Source organism: Dama dama, chromosome 5 (assembly GCF_033118175.1).
Source record: "Dama dama isolate Ldn47 chromosome 5, ASM3311817v1, whole genome shotgun sequence".
NCBI lineage: Eukaryota > Metazoa > Chordata > Mammalia > Artiodactyla > Cervidae > Dama > Dama dama.
The window spans coordinates 34,742,066-34,759,880 of record NC_083685.1 but is presented as its reverse complement, the minus strand read 5'-3'; the positions used below and the strand labels follow the sequence as shown (position 1 = coordinate 34,759,880).

The 17,815-nt window shown below is 36.3% G+C and overlaps 1 protein-coding gene across 1 annotated transcript in view; it reads left to right on the top strand.

Annotated features, from left to right (window-relative positions):
• Positions 1–16,195, top strand: part of FSTL5 (follistatin like 5) — an 864,841-nt gene extending 848,646 nt beyond the window's left edge. Inside the window, exon 16 of the mRNA XM_061140881.1 lies at positions 15,397–16,195. Coding sequence (XP_060996864.1) covers positions 15,397–16,099 — 703 coding nt within the window. The 3' untranslated portion in view covers positions 16,100–16,195. The remainder of the gene's footprint in view (positions 1–15,396) is intronic.
• The last annotated feature ends 1,620 nt before the right edge of the window (positions 16,196–17,815 follow it).

The following is a 17,815-nucleotide window of genomic DNA, read 5'->3' as shown; positions in this document are numbered from 1 at the left end:
ATATATTCCTAATTTGTAAAATGAATGTGGCATCTCACTGCTTTAATTTTAGTTAAAAATAATAAACCACACAGAAGTATGTATAATAATAAGAAAAGGACTCATAGTGCTTCCTCTCTAAAAGAAAAGATAGACTGGTGAATAATCTTTCACTTCATTTATTGAAGCCATTACATACAAGTACTTTAAAAAATATGTATATCCTTTTTAAACTGTTGTATGCCTGTGTGCCTCTGTGCTAAGTCACTTCAGTCATGTCCAACTCTGTTTGACACTATGGACTGTAGCCTGCCAGGCTCCTCTATTCATGGGATTTTCCAGGCAAGGATGCTGGAGTGGGTTGCCGTGCTTTCCTCCAGGGAATCTTCCTGGATCAGGGATCAAACCCACGTCTCATGTTTCCTGCATTTGCAGACGGGTTCTTAACCACTATTACCACCTGTGAAATGAAAACTGGTGTATACTTGTTTAAAAATTAACATTTTTAGAGATTCTTCTATGTCATTACTAATATGCTGTCATTTTTATAACTGCAGAATGAGATTTCAATGGGTAGATGGTTTATTGTTTATTTTTACTTTCCTCTACTGTTTCTCTATTGATGAAGTTTAGATTATTTCTAACTTTCATAACTACAGCCAGTGTTCCAATGAAAATACTTCCAGTTGACTACCTTGCAGTCATTTATGGGCACTTATTAAGGGAAGATACTGAGACATTATCACTTCATTAAAGGAGAGTTATATTTTAGTTTGGGAAATAAAACCAAAATAGTTTTCAAAAAGTGTAAAACAATTATGCTTCTGCCAATAGTGTGCAAGAGAACACACTTAATAACATCCTTAATAAGTGTTGGATCTAAATACACTTTATTATTGTTATCAAAAGATTGATAAAATATATATCTTGCTTTTGGTTGTGTTTTTAATATTCACCTAATTAAGAAGCTTTGAATCACTTGACATTTGTAAGCTATTATAGTTTCCCTTCATGTGAGGAATAACCTTTATTTCTTTGTTAATTTTTTTCTTTTTGCTTCTTTCTTTTTTGTAACTTTAGTAATTCATTATATAATCAGGATTTTAATAGGTTGCATTAGACATTTTTTTTTCAAAATACAGTCATTTCTATCAAGCCCCACCTTTTGACTTATCAAATGTGGGGTCTTGCTTCAAAAGGCCTCATCTTCTCCAGTTTAAATATTTGCTATTTTTAACAGTAATACTGTTACCATATTCATCTTTTAATATTGTTTTTTAAAAATTATTATAATTAGTGATTTTCATTATTATAATTTTCTTTTCATCTATCTAGATATTATTTTGTATCAGACATGAGATATATATATATTTTCTTGTCAAATAGCTGACTCTACACTATATATTATGCATATTTATTATACTTTTAATTCTCCATGTGACATGAGTCTGTTTCTGAAATCTTTATTCCATTCCACCAATAGTTTTCTGTATTGCTAAAACACCACTTGGTCAAAACAGTTATATTTGAAAAATAGAAAGAAAGTACTAGTCACTATAATGATAAAGATTAAGACTTAAGTGGATTAAAAATTACAAAGGGAAAGTAACAAGTTATACATCTTTATAGATGATATTGTTAAAAATAGGTAACACTAGGAAATCACCTGTAAACTGACTAAAAAATAAAATAATTTAGAATGTTGAGTCCTAAGAATAATAGTCAGAAATTAGCAAATTTATATATACACCAACAAAAATCAGTCAGTAGAAGTAATGGAAAAAATAATCTATTAACATTAGCAACAAAGAGCATAAAATACTTATGCATATATCTAAGAAAAGATGACTTTTTCTTGATATTGAAGTTAAAAATAAATTAAATAAATAGAAATACATATCATATTGCTTTTAAAAATGCTAAAATTCCATTAGTTAATGGATAGATTTGACAAATCCCCTCAAAATATCCACATTTTTAATTAGATAAGCTGATTACCAAGCATAAGATAAAAATACTCGTCATGTTATAACTTGATAAAGTATAAAGTTTATGGAACATTATGCATACAAAATACCCAATAAATTCTTGGGAAAAAAAGATTCATTTTCCTGGATATTTATACATATTTATAGGCTCTATAAATAAAATAGTGCAAAACTTATGCTTAAGGAGAAAGGCTGATGAAATAAATAGAACATTCAGACAGAGACTAAAGGCATGTGGCCAACAAGCAGCATTCTGAATTAGTGGGAAATGATGGAGTATTCAGTACAACACTATTCAAAATATTACCTTGTATAAAGTGAAGTTGCTCAGTAGTGTCTGACTCTTTTTGACCCCATGGACTGTAGCCTACTAGGCTCCTCCATCCATGGGATTTTCCAGGCAAGAATACTGGAGAGGGTTGCCATTTCCTTCTCCAGGAGATCTTCCTGTCCCAGGGATTGAGCCCAGGTCTCCCACATTGTAGGCAGACGCTTTACCCTCTGAGCCACCAGGGACATATAATGGATGGTTATAATAAAGGTCTCAGTGAATAGTCTCCTAGTATCAATACTTTTGGATGGCCCCCTTCCATGTTGACCCTAGGCTTGACCCTTAGTATCAAGGGATGAGAGCAAACATGAGGCAGACAGAAACTTCACTCTTTAGAGATTCCCCTGTTAGAAAGCCACAGTCATCTTGTGAGAAAGTCTTGTGTTGAATCCTTGAGGATCGAAAACCACACTGAAAAAGGGAGACCCAGCCACCCCAGGCTTCCTTACTGTGCTCAGCCACCAACCAACCCAGCAGTGAACGAAGCCACATGAGCACACACATCATGGCATAGAGTACGTGAAATATGGTGACTCATAAGGCAGATGCCTGTGAACAACTTTAAAGCAATAGAATAAATATACATACTACGCAGTGCTACTGGAACATATCTGCAAAATGTAGTGTTGAAAGAGAAAAACTAAGACACAACATGAGATACCTGGCCTATGATTGTTAATATAAATAAAGCATGCTAACCAAAGAAAACAGAACAAAACTCTATCCTTTACCTTACCCTTGCATACCCAAGAACACACACAATAAATTTCAGAATTTATGTTATAACTCCTTCGTCTGTTAAAAAATAGTTATTCATGCAGCTTTAGTCTTGTCTGAAGAAAACGCAAAAAGTAATGGGAAAATAATTACACAACTACTAACATTAATCATATCTGTGTAACTTTTACTCCATGATTTCTATCTTAGTTCCATTAGTTTAACAAAATACTATGGACCAAGTGGCTTAAACAAAAGTTTATTCCTCATTTTTAAGAGGCTGGAAAGTCAGAGACCAGGGTGTCAGCCTGCTCGGCTTATCCCTTGTTTGCAGACCAGCATCTCCTTGCAGTGTCCTCCCATGGCAGAGAGAGAGAGAGAAACTTTCATGTCTCTTCTTATAATGGCACTATTCCCATGACCTCATTTCCTCCTAAAGTCTTGACATCCAAATAGAAGCACATTGGGAATTAGGGCTTCAACATATGAATTTTGAGGGGCAACACAAAGTACAGTAGTGGAGGAGGCACAGAATACATGCTCCATTCCAAAAGGAAGAAATAAAAAAAAAAAAATTAAAAAAAAAAAAAAAACAAAAGGAAGAAATAAGAGAGAAAGAAATAATGATGAGTCCCATGCAAGTCTGATACACAGCATGGTGAACTCCATGAAATTTTGGTCTCAAGATATACTCTTTAGCTTGACAGTGTGCCTTCCAGACCCACTGGAATGGCCGTTCTGCCTCTGCAGCTCTGAGAGTGAAGGATTGTACGTCCAGGGCTTTGGATGGTCCTCCCCAGTTTCCAATGATATTTCCTCACTACCATCTGAGACCTCATCAGAATGACCTTTACTATCCATATTTCCACATTCTCTAATGGTTTCTGTTGTATTCTCTAAGAAGACAGAGGCTTTCTCTCCTTTTTTTATTCCTGGGCTTTCATGAGAGTTACCTTTAACAACCCTTTCATAGCAATATTGACTTTTTCTCACATGAACTCAAAACTCCCCCAGCCTCTAGCCATGACTCAGCTTTAAAGTTGCTGTCAGACTTTTATAATAGCATCTCCACTTCTGGTACCAATGTCTGTCTTAGTCAGTTAAAGTGCTTTAAGGAAATACCAGAACCTGGATAGCTTTAACAACAGAAATTTATTTGTCACCATTCTGAGGCTGGAAAGTCAGAGGCCATGTATCAGCCTAGCTGGGTTTTTCCTGGTTTGCAGACCACTATCATCTTGTTGCATCCTCACACAGCAGAGAGAAAGAGGGAGATCATCTCTCTTATGTCTCTCTCATAAGGGCATTGTCCCATTCATCTGTGCTCCACCCTCACAATATAATTCTTTCCAAAAGTCCCTTCTCCAAATGCCATCACATGAAAAATTAGAGCTTCAATATGTGAATTTGGAGGGAAGTGAGTGTATAGGACACATACATTCAGTACATGGCAGTTATTAAAAATATTTTAATAGTAACTAAAAATTAGAGACATTTTCCACACCTTTACCAGAAGAAAATGTTATGCAAAGAAGCATTCATTTCAGGCAAAAAGTCAAGAATATTCCTTTTCCCAACTTACAAATGTACATATTTATTTCATATCAATTGTCAAAAGATCTCAATTAGAGATCTATGTATGTTACAATCCTCACTCCAGGCAGTTCTGTTCATTCACTTGATGGGTTTTTTCAGCCTCTTTGGCCAAGATAATCTGTGCTGCTGTTTTGTAAAAACTCTACCTTTCACCTCCTTTCTCTGTCCCAGGGGTCTGGGTAATGTGACTGCTGGTTTTTCCGGCCAGTAAGAAGCCGGGATGGAGGTTGCATGCAGAAGATAGGGCAAGAGCGTGTTATGTCTCCCCATACACCCTGCCCTTAGCACCTTGTCTGCTGGTTTCTTGAAGAACATCTGTTTCTTACGATGGAAAGTCCCAGCTCCTCACAAAACATACCTCTCCACATAGCTCCTTCCTTCCAGGACACAGCAGTGACAATAACTTTACTGTTGCTCTCCACACACTATTGCACTAACCCGTGTAGTCAATTTGCATTGCTTTGTAAACCCCTTTGATTTATTCTAATTAGAGTTTGTTCTTTTCCTTTTGGGATCCAGACTGATATACGCTCTCTCTTTAAGTGAAAGGCGAGCATAACAAAAATGCAAGCTAATAACTGTTACAGGGATGTAGCTACACCCATCTTTTCTCTGCACCATTTCCCTGAATACACTTTGCAAGTTAAAGCCCACAATTAAAAGCATCCCACCGCTTGAGCTTAAGGATAATTACATAAAGGAGAGAAAGCATTTATTTCCTCTCCCTTTTCTTCCTAAGGTTTTATAAAGCGTGCTGCACATAGTAGGTTGTGAATAATTACTGTTTGTGATCACATAGTCTCCAGATCCCAAAACATGCCAAACATGGTTCCTCATGGAACTTTTTTTTTTTTTCCACTTCCTTTTCTGTCTTACAGGTATACAGTAGACATTTTGGCAATATTTTTAGTTGATTAGAAAGATTTTAATTTGTTTTTTGCCTTTGTTTTATCTACTTTTTCTAGTATCCACTCTATGCTTAAAAATTATTTCTCACTCTGCTAATTACTAACTCTACCTCTGGTATATCACCTCTGATCCATTTACTAACTTTTGCATGAAACACATTCTAATCAGAAGAACAGGCAAAATCAGGGAGGTTGCTTTTTTCAGATTTTCATGTTGTTTTCCAAAATCAAATTGGGGAGAGTAACCAGTCTTTAAAAATACCATATTAAGGCATAGTTGTCATGTTTTCCCCTAAGCTCTTAAACTCTTCAAAATATGGTGGATAATTTCGATATTCGAACTATGGTCTCTATGGTCTCTATGGTCTCTATGGACTACAGTCCACGTGGTGTGCACAGAATTCTTAATAAATCTGATTTTTTTTTCTGTATGCCCTGGTTACTCACTAGAAGTTATGGGCTTTCAGATGCTGTGTTAATTCTGTCAAGAAATTAGACATTCTTAATATAGTGAAATTAAATTATATATATATTTGTCAGTTTTTTCTAGAAGAATCAAATTCTTGACACCACAGAAAAATAAGACATGAGAGAAGGAAGACAATATTAGATTTCATATTCATATATACATTTTACTTCTTTAAAAAAAATGAAAGGGAGAGGTGATGTACCTAAAATCTTTAATACAGAATTTCTAAAATATACTTATAAAATTCAGGCAGGAGGGCATCCTGGTGTTCATTTTACAGCTTTTCAACCAGTGTGTTGAAAACAGAAAACATCAAAGTATTATCATTTGTCAAACACATCTAAGCTTTAGGATAATTCAGAGACTGTCCTTGCTCTTGTTATAAATCTCTACTGAACGTGTCAATTCTATTTCTCTATGCTTCCCCTCTTCCCAATGCAACTACGACCACTGTTTATGAACAGGTATAGTTTCTTGAGCTATTTATGTGAAGTTCAGATTAAAACTAAATCCTCTGGTACTTGAGTAGTAACAACATTCAATCTTTTCTTACAAGGGTCAGTCTGGGATAATAGAAAACAACTAAATATAAAAGAATTCATAAACTAGTGAATGATGGCTCATGTCAGATTTATAGTGTGTGTCCATGAAAACTCTGTGCTAACTCTAACACAATGGAGGATGCTATTTCAACAGCACATCGTGTATGTGGAGCTATATATTAATTACAAGGAGTGTGTATGTTAGTCACTTAGTCATGTCAGGCTCTTTGTGACCCTGTGGACTCTAGCCCTCCAGGCTCCCCTATCCATCGGATTCTCCAGGCAAGAATATGAAGTGGGTAGCCTTTCCCTTCTCCAGGCTATCTTCCCAACCCAGGGATTGAACCTGGATCTCCCACATTGCAGGCAGATTCTTTACCATCTGAGCCACCAGGGTAAGCCCATTACAAGGAGAGGAACTTTTAGTTCCTTATCTGTTAAACATTTCTTACCTTCCAATTGGAAAAGCAAGATGCGTTATCATCCAATTAGAAAAACAAGATATTACTAATCCGGCATTTTATGAAGTACTCATTATTTACTTGATCATACATTTTCTATACAGTTCAAACAATATAGTTTCTAAAATTGAGACATCAGAAAAGATTGGGGAAATGATTTTATTTATATGTGGATTGCAGCATTTTTTAAAAAAACTAATAGGGTGTAGTATCTGGCTAAATAAAACCTCAAATACACTCAATCTCCACTTACTGCTCCCCATTTACATCCACTGATATACATAGAAAGATTGTTTTAAAATATGTGGAGGTGCAGATGACAAGGTTTGAGGAAGGAGATCATATAGCAAAGGGGAGGGTAAATCAGAAAGATTTCCCACAGGAAAAAATCATGGTTCAAAAAGGTATTAATATGTACACCCCAAAGCCATTGCAGCACTATTTGTAATAGCCTTGATATGGAGGAAACCTAAATGTCCATCAACAGAAGTGAAAGTGAAGTCGCTCAGCCATATCCGACTCTTTGTGACCCCATGGACTGTAGCCTGCCAGGCTGCTCCATCCATGGGATTTTTCCAGGCAAGAATTCTGGAGTGGGTTGCCATTTCCTTCTCCAGGGGATCTTCCTGACCCAGGGATCGAACTTCGGTCTCCCGCATTGCAGGCAGACTCTCTACCATCTGAGTCACCAGGGAATCCCTGTCCATCAACAAAGGAGTGGGTAAAGAAGATATGCTATAATATATACAATAAAATATTACTCAGTCATAAAAAGAACAAACTTTTGGACCTAAAGATTAGGCTACGGAATGAAGTAAGTTGGACACATAAAGATACATATGTCATGACATGACATTGCTTGTATGTGGAATCTAAAATAAATAAATAAATAAAAGTGTACAAGTGAAATTATTTACAAAACAAATAGACACAGATGTAAAATGCAAACTAATGGCTACCAGGGAAGAAAAGGGGAGGAGGGATAAATTTGGAGATTGGGGCTGACATATACATACTGCTATATATAAAGTGAATAACTCATAAGAACCTGGCGTATAGCACAGAGAGCTCTACTCAAAACTCTGTAATGACCTACATGGGAAAAAAAACTCTTAAAAAAGTGGCTATATGTATAATTGATTCATTTTGCTCTACAGTAGAAACTAGCACAACATTGGAGATCAACTGTACTCCAATAATTTTTTTTTTAATAAAGAAACACTTCCCAGCTTCTAAGATGGGGACTGGTCCTTAGTGACCAGAAATCAGCTTTAATATTAGAAGTCAGCTTTAAACAGAACTGTCCAGGTGGGAATCTGCATGGACTCTGGTAAAAGGCAACCCTAAATTAAAACTCAGGAGGTAAAATAATTGTTTTAATGCAAATCTTTGGAGTAACTTTTACTCTAAGCTTTGGAGTATCATTGCTCTTGGGACTGACCATATGGCAAATTAATACAAGTCATTAGTTGCAATTATGAGATTCCTTCAGGAGCATCTGAGGTGATGGATTTGAAAGCAGAACAGGAGCAGAATAACATTGCAGATACTGTAGAGTGAGTGACTTAAAAACTGCTTTGTGAGATTCTATGTGATCAGACTCATTTGGGGACTGTCTAGCGAAAGATGTGGGGAAATCATTCATTATTCAAATGCAAGACCTATATCTTGGTCTTGTGGGATCTGGAGGTCTTTGTGCAGTTGCTCTTTATTAGGGTTCTTGATGTTTCAATCATGTTTCTCTCTAAGTATCTGTGCTTTTCCTCTCTCTGCCAAATCACTTCCTCTGCAAGGCTCCTGAATTGTCATGACATAAACTATGACTGCAACTCTTCGTCTTCTTAGAGATCCAGGTCCTAAAGTCAGCCACAAAATTTTCTGGTATTTTTAGTGAAAGTCCTTGAGTAAGACAGATATGAATTTCAAACCCCATTATCTGTGCAGAGTTCAAAGTCACCTATATTCCATTGCCACCTGCTCCACCCCCTCCCTAAGAACTGAAACAGAAACTCTAAAAGATGGTTGAGTGAGCTAGGCTGCCCTTGTTCCTGATCAAGTGAACTATCTGGTGATTGGGTGAGGTGTGGACTGGGCATAAATCCTGTTGATACAAGTGAGGGCAAGAAGAAAAATATGAATTTCTATTATTAAAGTGATCTCTGTTGAATTAAAAAATGGAGAAATCTCATCATATTTGGATAACAGTGCAAGCTTATTTTTAACATTGTGGGAATACTGGCTATATAGAAAAAACTGACATTTGTTCTTGTTTTTCCACCTATGGAAAATCTATTCTAAAAATCTATTATACCATAAGAAATATTATATTTGATACCAAAGGGAAAATTATGCTACTGAAAGGTTGCGGTTGCAAGCTGTGTGCTACACCAGGATTCGTGAGCTCAAGAAGAGAGGATTTCCATCTCGGGCCAGACACAAGTCTTGACTACCCAGAGCTTTGGTGCAGCCAAGTTTTATTAAAGTATAGTAGAGGTACAGAAAGCTTTTGACACAGACATCGAAGGGGACAGAAAGAGGGCCTGCTTGCTAGTTTTTAGCAAGGTGTTTTAAGCCTGTTAGTGAGCTGCTGATCAGATAAGAGACACCTCCAGGCTGAGGGAGTTTCACCAGGCCCCGCCCCCACAGTATGCGTTTCTGAGATAGAATGGCACACGGTGTAGCACCCCAGGCCATAAAACAATTGACATGAATACTGGTTTCTTAAGCCATTGTCTTTTAGAGCCTCCTGATTAAAGTGAAAGAGGAGAGTGAAAAAGTTGGCTTAAAACTCAACATTCAGAAAACTAAGATCATGGCATCCGGTCCCATCACTTCATGGCAAATAGATGGGGAAACAGTGGAAACAGTGACTGACTTTATTTTGGGGGGGCTCCAAAAACACTGCAGATGGTGATTGCAGCCATAAAATTAAAAGACACTTGCTCCTTGAAAGAAAAGCTATGGCCAATCTAGACAGCATATTAAAAAACAGAGACATTACTTTGCCAACAAAAGTCCGTCTAGTCAAAGCTATGGTTTTTCCAGTGGTCATGTATGGTTGTGAGAGTTGGACTGTAAAAAAAACTAAACACCAAAGGATTGATGCTTTTGAACTGTGGTGTTAAGGAAGACTGAGAGTCCCTTGGACTTCAAGGAGACCCAACCAGTCCATCCTAAAGGAGACCAGTCCTGAATATTCATTGGAAGGACTGATGCTGAAACTGAAATTCCAATATTTTGGCCACCTGATGGGAAGAACTGACTCATTGGAAAAGACCCTGATGCTGGGAAAGATTGAAGGTGGGAGGAGAAGGGGACAACAGAGGATGAGATGGTTGGATTGCATCACCGACTTGATGGACATGAGTTTGAGTAAGCTCCGAGAGTTGGTGATGGACAGGGAGGCCTGGCATGCTGCAGTCCATGGGGTAGCAAAGAGTCTGACATGACTGAATGACTGAACTGAACTGAACTGAACTGAGCCATTGTCAGCCCAAGGTTTGAGAAAAGAAAAATATGTTAGGTGGTACTGATTTGAAGAAAGGCAACTTTGAAAGCAAATACATAGTTTCATTAACACAGCTTAAGAAAAACATTTCCATAAGAAAAACATGCATCAGTTAGTTCAAGGCTTGAGAAAAGTTAAGTTGGGGGGGAACCAGGTGTTCTCAACAGAGAAGGGAAAAAAATCTACCCCTTGAGGTTTATTTCCTTCTGTCTCTTGGGGACCTCTGGCCTCCCTACTGAGACTGTTAACACTCTTATTACTTAAGATATAAAACATGGACAAATTCTATTTCTTGAAAATGTACTATTTTCCTGGTAATAAACATACATTTATTCTCATTCTCAAAACGAGTTACTTTTATTATCTTTCTGCTGATGAGAAAATTGAAACTTGTGGAAGTCAAGGGCTTTATGTAAGGTCACATATCTATTATGTTGAAAAACTGGGTCATGAAACTAAATCAGCCCAGATTGAAAATTTTTACTTCATCCAAAACAACAAGTTCTCTGAACATGAATCACCTCATAACCTCACTTTAAAGCATAAAAGCAGTAATTAAAGTTAAATCTTTTTATAAACTTTATGATGAACTAAATTGATTAAACACTCAGAAAAATAAAATAATTTGAGAAAGAAGAAAAGAGTCTCACTCTCTTCAACAAATCTGACATCAAATCCACACAACACCGTGCTGAGAGGTCCAACTTTCCTAGTTGCTGTATTTCCCTAATAAGCAAAGTGATCACAAGAATAAGTTTTAACTCTCTCATTTCTCATAGTCTGCAACTTCCTATAGACATTCTGACAAATATTAGACAAACTATTAGGTCTAGTACCATGCAAAATTTTATGATACTAAGCAGACATGACAGTTGAGAGCCTTGTAAATAATAATCACAGACTAATGAACAGTGGGAGACTTCAGAATATCAGTCTGTAGTAGGGGGAAATTTTGAATTAGAGACACTACTTCCTGCCCAATAAATCAGTAGTGAAAAATTGAAGGCTTTCTCAATGCATCTGCTTATGCAGCTAGATCTGTAGTCCTGAAGGAGCATACAATGTGGATGCCAAAAGGAATGTAATTTTATCACCCTACAAGGGGCTTTTGCATTTTTAACTGAACCATTTTTTAAAATTTTAATTACCTCCAAAAGAGGCTGGATTGTATCACAGAAAACTTGAGTTCATCCTTCAGTATCAGAGTGAAACTAGTTCAAGGTAGTTAGAACTTGTCTTATTCTTCCTCTTTAGCATTCAAATAACATTGCCCAAAGGGAACAGAAGACACAAGGTTAAGAGAACTGAAATGCCAAGTCCTGATTGGTTTATGGCTTTTATGAAATGTGCAAATTACTGCTTTTGCCTCTGAGCACATGCATCATATATAACAGAAAAGAGATAGTATCTTCCATAATAATTAACAAATTCATAAATGATGCCAGACACAGGTATACATCTTCATACTTACATATCCTTTATCACTGTTAATGAATAGAAACACACTTCTTTTCAATAACCCAAGTCCATTATTTATTAAAACAAGTATAAGCCAGCCAAATTATTTATATTTAAAATTTTATGGTATTTTTGAGGCTGATAACACAAAAATAATTGGACTTGGTTTTTATTTTGAGAGCTTTTAAATTATTTAGCACTCAGGTAGTATTTAGGTAGCAGAGACACCACTTTGCCCACAAATTCTGTATATTCAAAGCCATGATTTTTCCAGTAGTCATGTACAGATCCGAGAATTGTCCATAAAGAAGGCTGAGCACTGAAGAATTGCTTCTTTGAAACTGGTGCTGGAGAAGACTCTTGAGAGTCCTTTGCACTACAAGGAGTCAAACCAATCAATCCTAAATGAAATAAATATTCCCTGAATATTCATTTGAAGGACTGATGCTGAAGCTCAAATACTTTGGCCACCTGAGGCAAAGAACTAACTCACTGAACAAAACCCTGATGCTGGGAAAAACTGAAGGCAAAAGGAGAAGTGGGTGATAGAGGATACGATGATTAGATAGCATCACAAGTTCAAAGGACATGAGTTTGAGCAAGCTCTTGGAGATAGTGGGGGACAGAGGAGACTGGTGTGCTCCTCCACGGGGTTGTAAAGAGTTGGACTGAACAACAACAAAGTACCTAAAACCTACACCAGTGATTCATTTTTTGATGGGAACATTTGGAAGTGATTGCTAACATCATAAAGGTGTCTTCATACCATTGTAATCAAAACTGAAATTGTATCCTGACTAGGTATAGTAAGAACTTTGCTTACTGAAAGAACACTGACCCAGTTATTACTGACACAAGACAAGATAAAGATCCAGGAAATTAATAAGAATTTGTGCATGTCATTCTGAAACATTCTACAAATATTATTTTCAAAATGATTACTTTATTCCATTTCAAGTATATATAGAAAAAGTAATAGTTACTAAGTAATAATACTTCAGAATATTATAATTAAACATTAATCACTTAATTTCAGTTGTTTAATCTGTTAAAATTTCTAGACTCCTTGGAAGCAGGGTGAGTTATGTTCACCTCCAGTGTATTCCCAATGCTTTCTATTTAGTAATCAGTCAATAAATGTTTAAAAAATCTTTTTAAAGGAGTAGTTATACATGGTAGCTCTTCTTTTGTATAGAAAAAGTCATTCTCTCTCCAAAGGCAATAAATAGTCTCTCACAAATCTTCAAATATATCTAAAATTATTGCATAGTTTCCTAACTCTATGAAATGTAGTAACATAGAAGCAATGTCGGGAAAGAGCAAATTGGCCAAGATGGCATGGTCAGGCTCTCTCACCCTTGCTTTTGTCTCACGTTTTATAAATAATGATTATGTCACAGCTGAGATCACTCACAGCACTGCACATGCACCTCACCACGTACTCAGGTGGACACGGACTACTTGCGATATGAGTTCCACCTAAAAAGCAGCGGCATACTGCCGCATCGTGGCTGTACCCCTTGGGTCAATAACAGAGGAGAGAATACAGTGTGTTTGCTGTTATGGCTGCTGCTCCAGCCAGGAGAGAATAAGTCTGCAGTTCCTATGGTTCCTCGCATTTTCTTCTAGCCTCTTAGCTCGCCCTTTGCCTACCATGGGTTCGGCGAACACTGAGTGCAGTGAAAAGCAAGACAACTGGCCTCATTCATGAACAGGATCAGCGATACTAGCAGTTACAGTCTTATGTCTATTTTAGTAAAATATTTGTGCTTATGCACTCCATGACTTCCATCATGATGACTGATTTTTTAAAGAACATTTATCTTGTTTTATTCTATGATGTTAAAGGCCTGTGTTTATTCAAATTTTGAGCATGTCACATGCTTATATTTGAAATTTTAAGGTGCTATTATCCTGAATGTACCATATTTCTATACTATGTGTGTGAGTGGCAATTTTTTTTTACAAACATTAAGAATTTGCTAAATTAAGAATTAGCAAACGGAAAATGAATTTCCTAGGTAGCAAGTTAAAATGGGCCATTCTTAGAGTTTGTTTTGTTTTAAATTGTTGCTATTGTTTTGTCTCTAAGTAGTGTCTAACTCTTTTTGCAACCCATGAACTGTAGCCTACCAGGCTCCTCTGTCCACGGGATTTCTCAGGCAAGAATACTAGAGTGGAGATGCCATTCCCTTCTCCAGGGGATCTTCCCGACTCAGGGATTGAACCTGCATCTCCTGCTTTACCTCTGAACCACATGAGAAGCCTTTTGTTTCAATACTCACAGTAAAGTTATCTTAATCTTACTTTTTCATTTAGGAGCAAAGTCAGTTAACAATACATCTCTCATCTTTATTTTTAAGGAAATTTTGGAAATATTAGAAGGTGCTTTAATCAATATTATTAAAAATAAAATAAAATAAAAGTCCCTTACAATTCTGTTGGCCTATATGCATTTTGGGTGTAATTTTGTAAAGTAGTTTCTATCTCATTTTATCTTATTTTTGCTAGGAAGTCACCCATGTTATAGGCAAGGGTTTCCAAATATATTTACCTCCAACAAGCAAAACCCCACAAAACTGACTTCTCCATTTCACAGGTACTTCTGATCATCTACAGCTAGCATTCAGGACAAAAATCATTGAAATAATTAAAGAGATCACCAAAACATATTTTAAAATATATTTATTTTTAAATTAAATTTAGTAGAAAAATGCCATAAATATCCAAAGTTTATCATTATTCAACATAAAATGATCAATACAACACAGGTGTATCATTAATAAGTATAACAGTATTAGCATGGCAAGAATGAAACTTTAACTTGGATTTAGAACATAATAAAATAAATGTTAAAATCATAAAGGTGGTTAAGGTGATCCTAAAATGCAATAAATAGAAGTCTAATAGTTCCATACTCCCCAAATTTATTAAGGTGAGACAGCTTAAAATGAGAAAAATATGAATACTTTTCTAAACAGTGATGAGTATCAAATTTATTTGATGATCACAAGCAATATAAGAAGTCAATGAAGTGAGTGGAAAAGATGTATATTCAAGGTTTTCATTCTTTCTGGTTTTCCTAGACATTAACTAAGTTGATTCAATATCAGTGGGTTTTGAAACATGCAAAATATGTTTACTTTTTGGCCCTTGATGATAAAAGTAAAATGCGTTGTTCCAGTTAACTAGATACATCGCTTTAAATTATTTTGCTTCCTATAGCATGAGTTATAATTGTTTGGCTGTAACAAAAGGACAACCTAAGGAAGGAGGAGGACAGTGGGATTTAAAGTGGACTCTAACAAGATTCAGCCACCAGTTCCTGCCCAGCCTGACAACAAATGCCCAGGCTGTGAGCCCCCTTTCCACCTGCCCAGAGTGCATTTCCTTCACCCCTTTGGAGCTTCCTGTCTAACTTTGATTTTCATTTTTGCAGGTTTGGATTTATTCTTCATAAAGATGAAGCTGCACTGCAAAAGATTGACCTTGAAACCATGTCATACATCAAGACTATTAATCTGAAGGACTACCAGTGCATCCCGCAGTCACTAGCATACACACACTTGGGAGGATACTACTTCGTTGGCTGCAAACCCGACAGCACTGGGGCGGCTCCCCCACAGCTCTTGGTGGACGGTGTCACCGACTCGGTCATTGGGTTCAACAGTGACGTGACGGGCACTCCATACGTCTCCCCAGATGGACACTATCTTGTCACCATCAGTGATGTGAAAGGTCTTGTGAGGGTCCAGTACATCACCATCAGAGGAGAGATACAGGAGGCTTTTGATATTCACACTAATCTGCACATATCTGACCTGGCCTTTCAGCCATCCTTTACGGAAGCCCATCAGTACAACATTTATGGTAGTTCAAGCACACAGACAGATGTGCTCTTTGTGGAGCTTGCTTCTGGGAAGGTTAAGATGATCAAAAGCCTTAAGGAACCACTCAAGGCAGAAGAATGGCCTTGGAACCTGAAGAACAGGCAAATCCAGGACAGTGGCTTGTTTGGTCAATACCTGATGACTCCTTCCAAGGACTCTCTCTTTATACTCGATGGACGACTCAATAAGTTAAACTGTGAGATCACTGACGTTGAGAAGGGAAACACAGTCATCTGGGTTGGAGAAGCCTAGGAGCCCTGTTAAATAATTATTAAATCAAGAGTTTTCCAATACACTGCACTAATCCATTATTTAAATTTACCAGTTTAACTTTCTAAGTTTGTATCCTAGCCAAACATCAGTTAATTGGGTGGCCCAAATAAAATAGTTGTTTTTTTTTTTTTTTAAAACAAAGACATAAACAATTAGTAACATTGGTTGATTAGAAATAGTTAACACAATATTTAATGAGAAACTACTTCAATTATAAGAACCAAATCTACAGTTATGTTTTTGCCAATAGAATAGGAATTTAAATAATTTAAAATAATTCAACTGCAGGGAATTTCCAATGATTCTAAACACCATTTCATCTTGAGGGTAATTGATCTATTTTTTTTTTTTTTCTGTCCTTTTGGTATGCTTTAACCAGATATAAGATGTGGAATCTTAAAATTCTTAATTCAAAATATTCTGTCCCATCCATTGTTTATAATCTTTCGTGCCTTGAAGGGAATGTTACAAGAGGAAAAGGAAGGCTAAAAGCTGCATACTGACCACCCTCATCACTATAAATTTCTTATCATTTAAAGAGAAAAGTTGAACATCTTTTGCACCAAACCCAGCCTTCAGTCATTTTGTCTAACCCTCAATGGATATCATTTGAAGACACAAATTGGCCTTAGGCTGTACACAGGTGACAAACTCTATTTGACACTCACTGTATAATCTGCAGCATGCTATGGAAAATGGGGAGGAAGGGAGGAAAATAATTATGGTTATATGTTTGCAGTGTATTCTTAACTCATTTTGCTTTCAATCACAAGAGTGCATTATATTTTTAATGCAAGTTTATCTGGGATGTCAACTGCTTATAAATATCTCTTATTAGTGGAATAGAACTTTTTTTTTTTTTAATGTAGTCCAGTGTTGCATTAGCAAGAACTTTTATTTCCACAATAGAAGCATTATTTGTGTCTGCTTAGAGTAAACCACATTTAGGGAAATTAACAACAGAGAGAAAAAAAAACTGGCTAGAGAACTGATGAGCATTAGCGGTTTAGGACAATTAGTAACAGAAATTGGGAATTAGGGGGTAGCACCACAGTGGTGAGAAAAGATGTACTTCTCCATCGCCTTTGCTATTTAAATATAATCCGTCAAAGGACTTCATTCCTTAATAACTTTCCCAAATGACTTCTGCTTAACTCCTATATAATCCTTAAACAACTCTCTCACTGTGTGTCGAAGTTCGAAACCTAACTAATCCTCTTATATGAGACACTGCATAGAAGTGAAAATCATTGCTTTCATGTTTCAGGGCAAAGAAAGGCCAGTAGAAGTGCATTAAAACTAGTGACTTGGTTTATTGAAATAAGCAGATTATTACCCAGGCTTAAAGTAAAAGCTTACATTATTTGGAGAATCTTTTTACTTATTATATTTTTGTTTTATTGTCGCTTAAAATGCTAATGTACTGTTGAAATGACCTCCATTTCCTGAAGGTAATCCAATAAGGTCTTTTTTAAATACAAATTTTACTCAAGTTTAATTGTGTAAAACTGCTTAGAAACCTGAAATTTTATAGTGTGTACTATCTTATGTATATATAGCATCCTGAGCTATGTGATAACAGTAGATTTCTTCTTAGCTTAAGGAAACATTATGGGAGTCAGATTTAATGAACAACAGAAGTTAGCTTATGTTTCTACTTACCTGCTTTCCTTTTTAGCAATTTTCTTCTTTGTG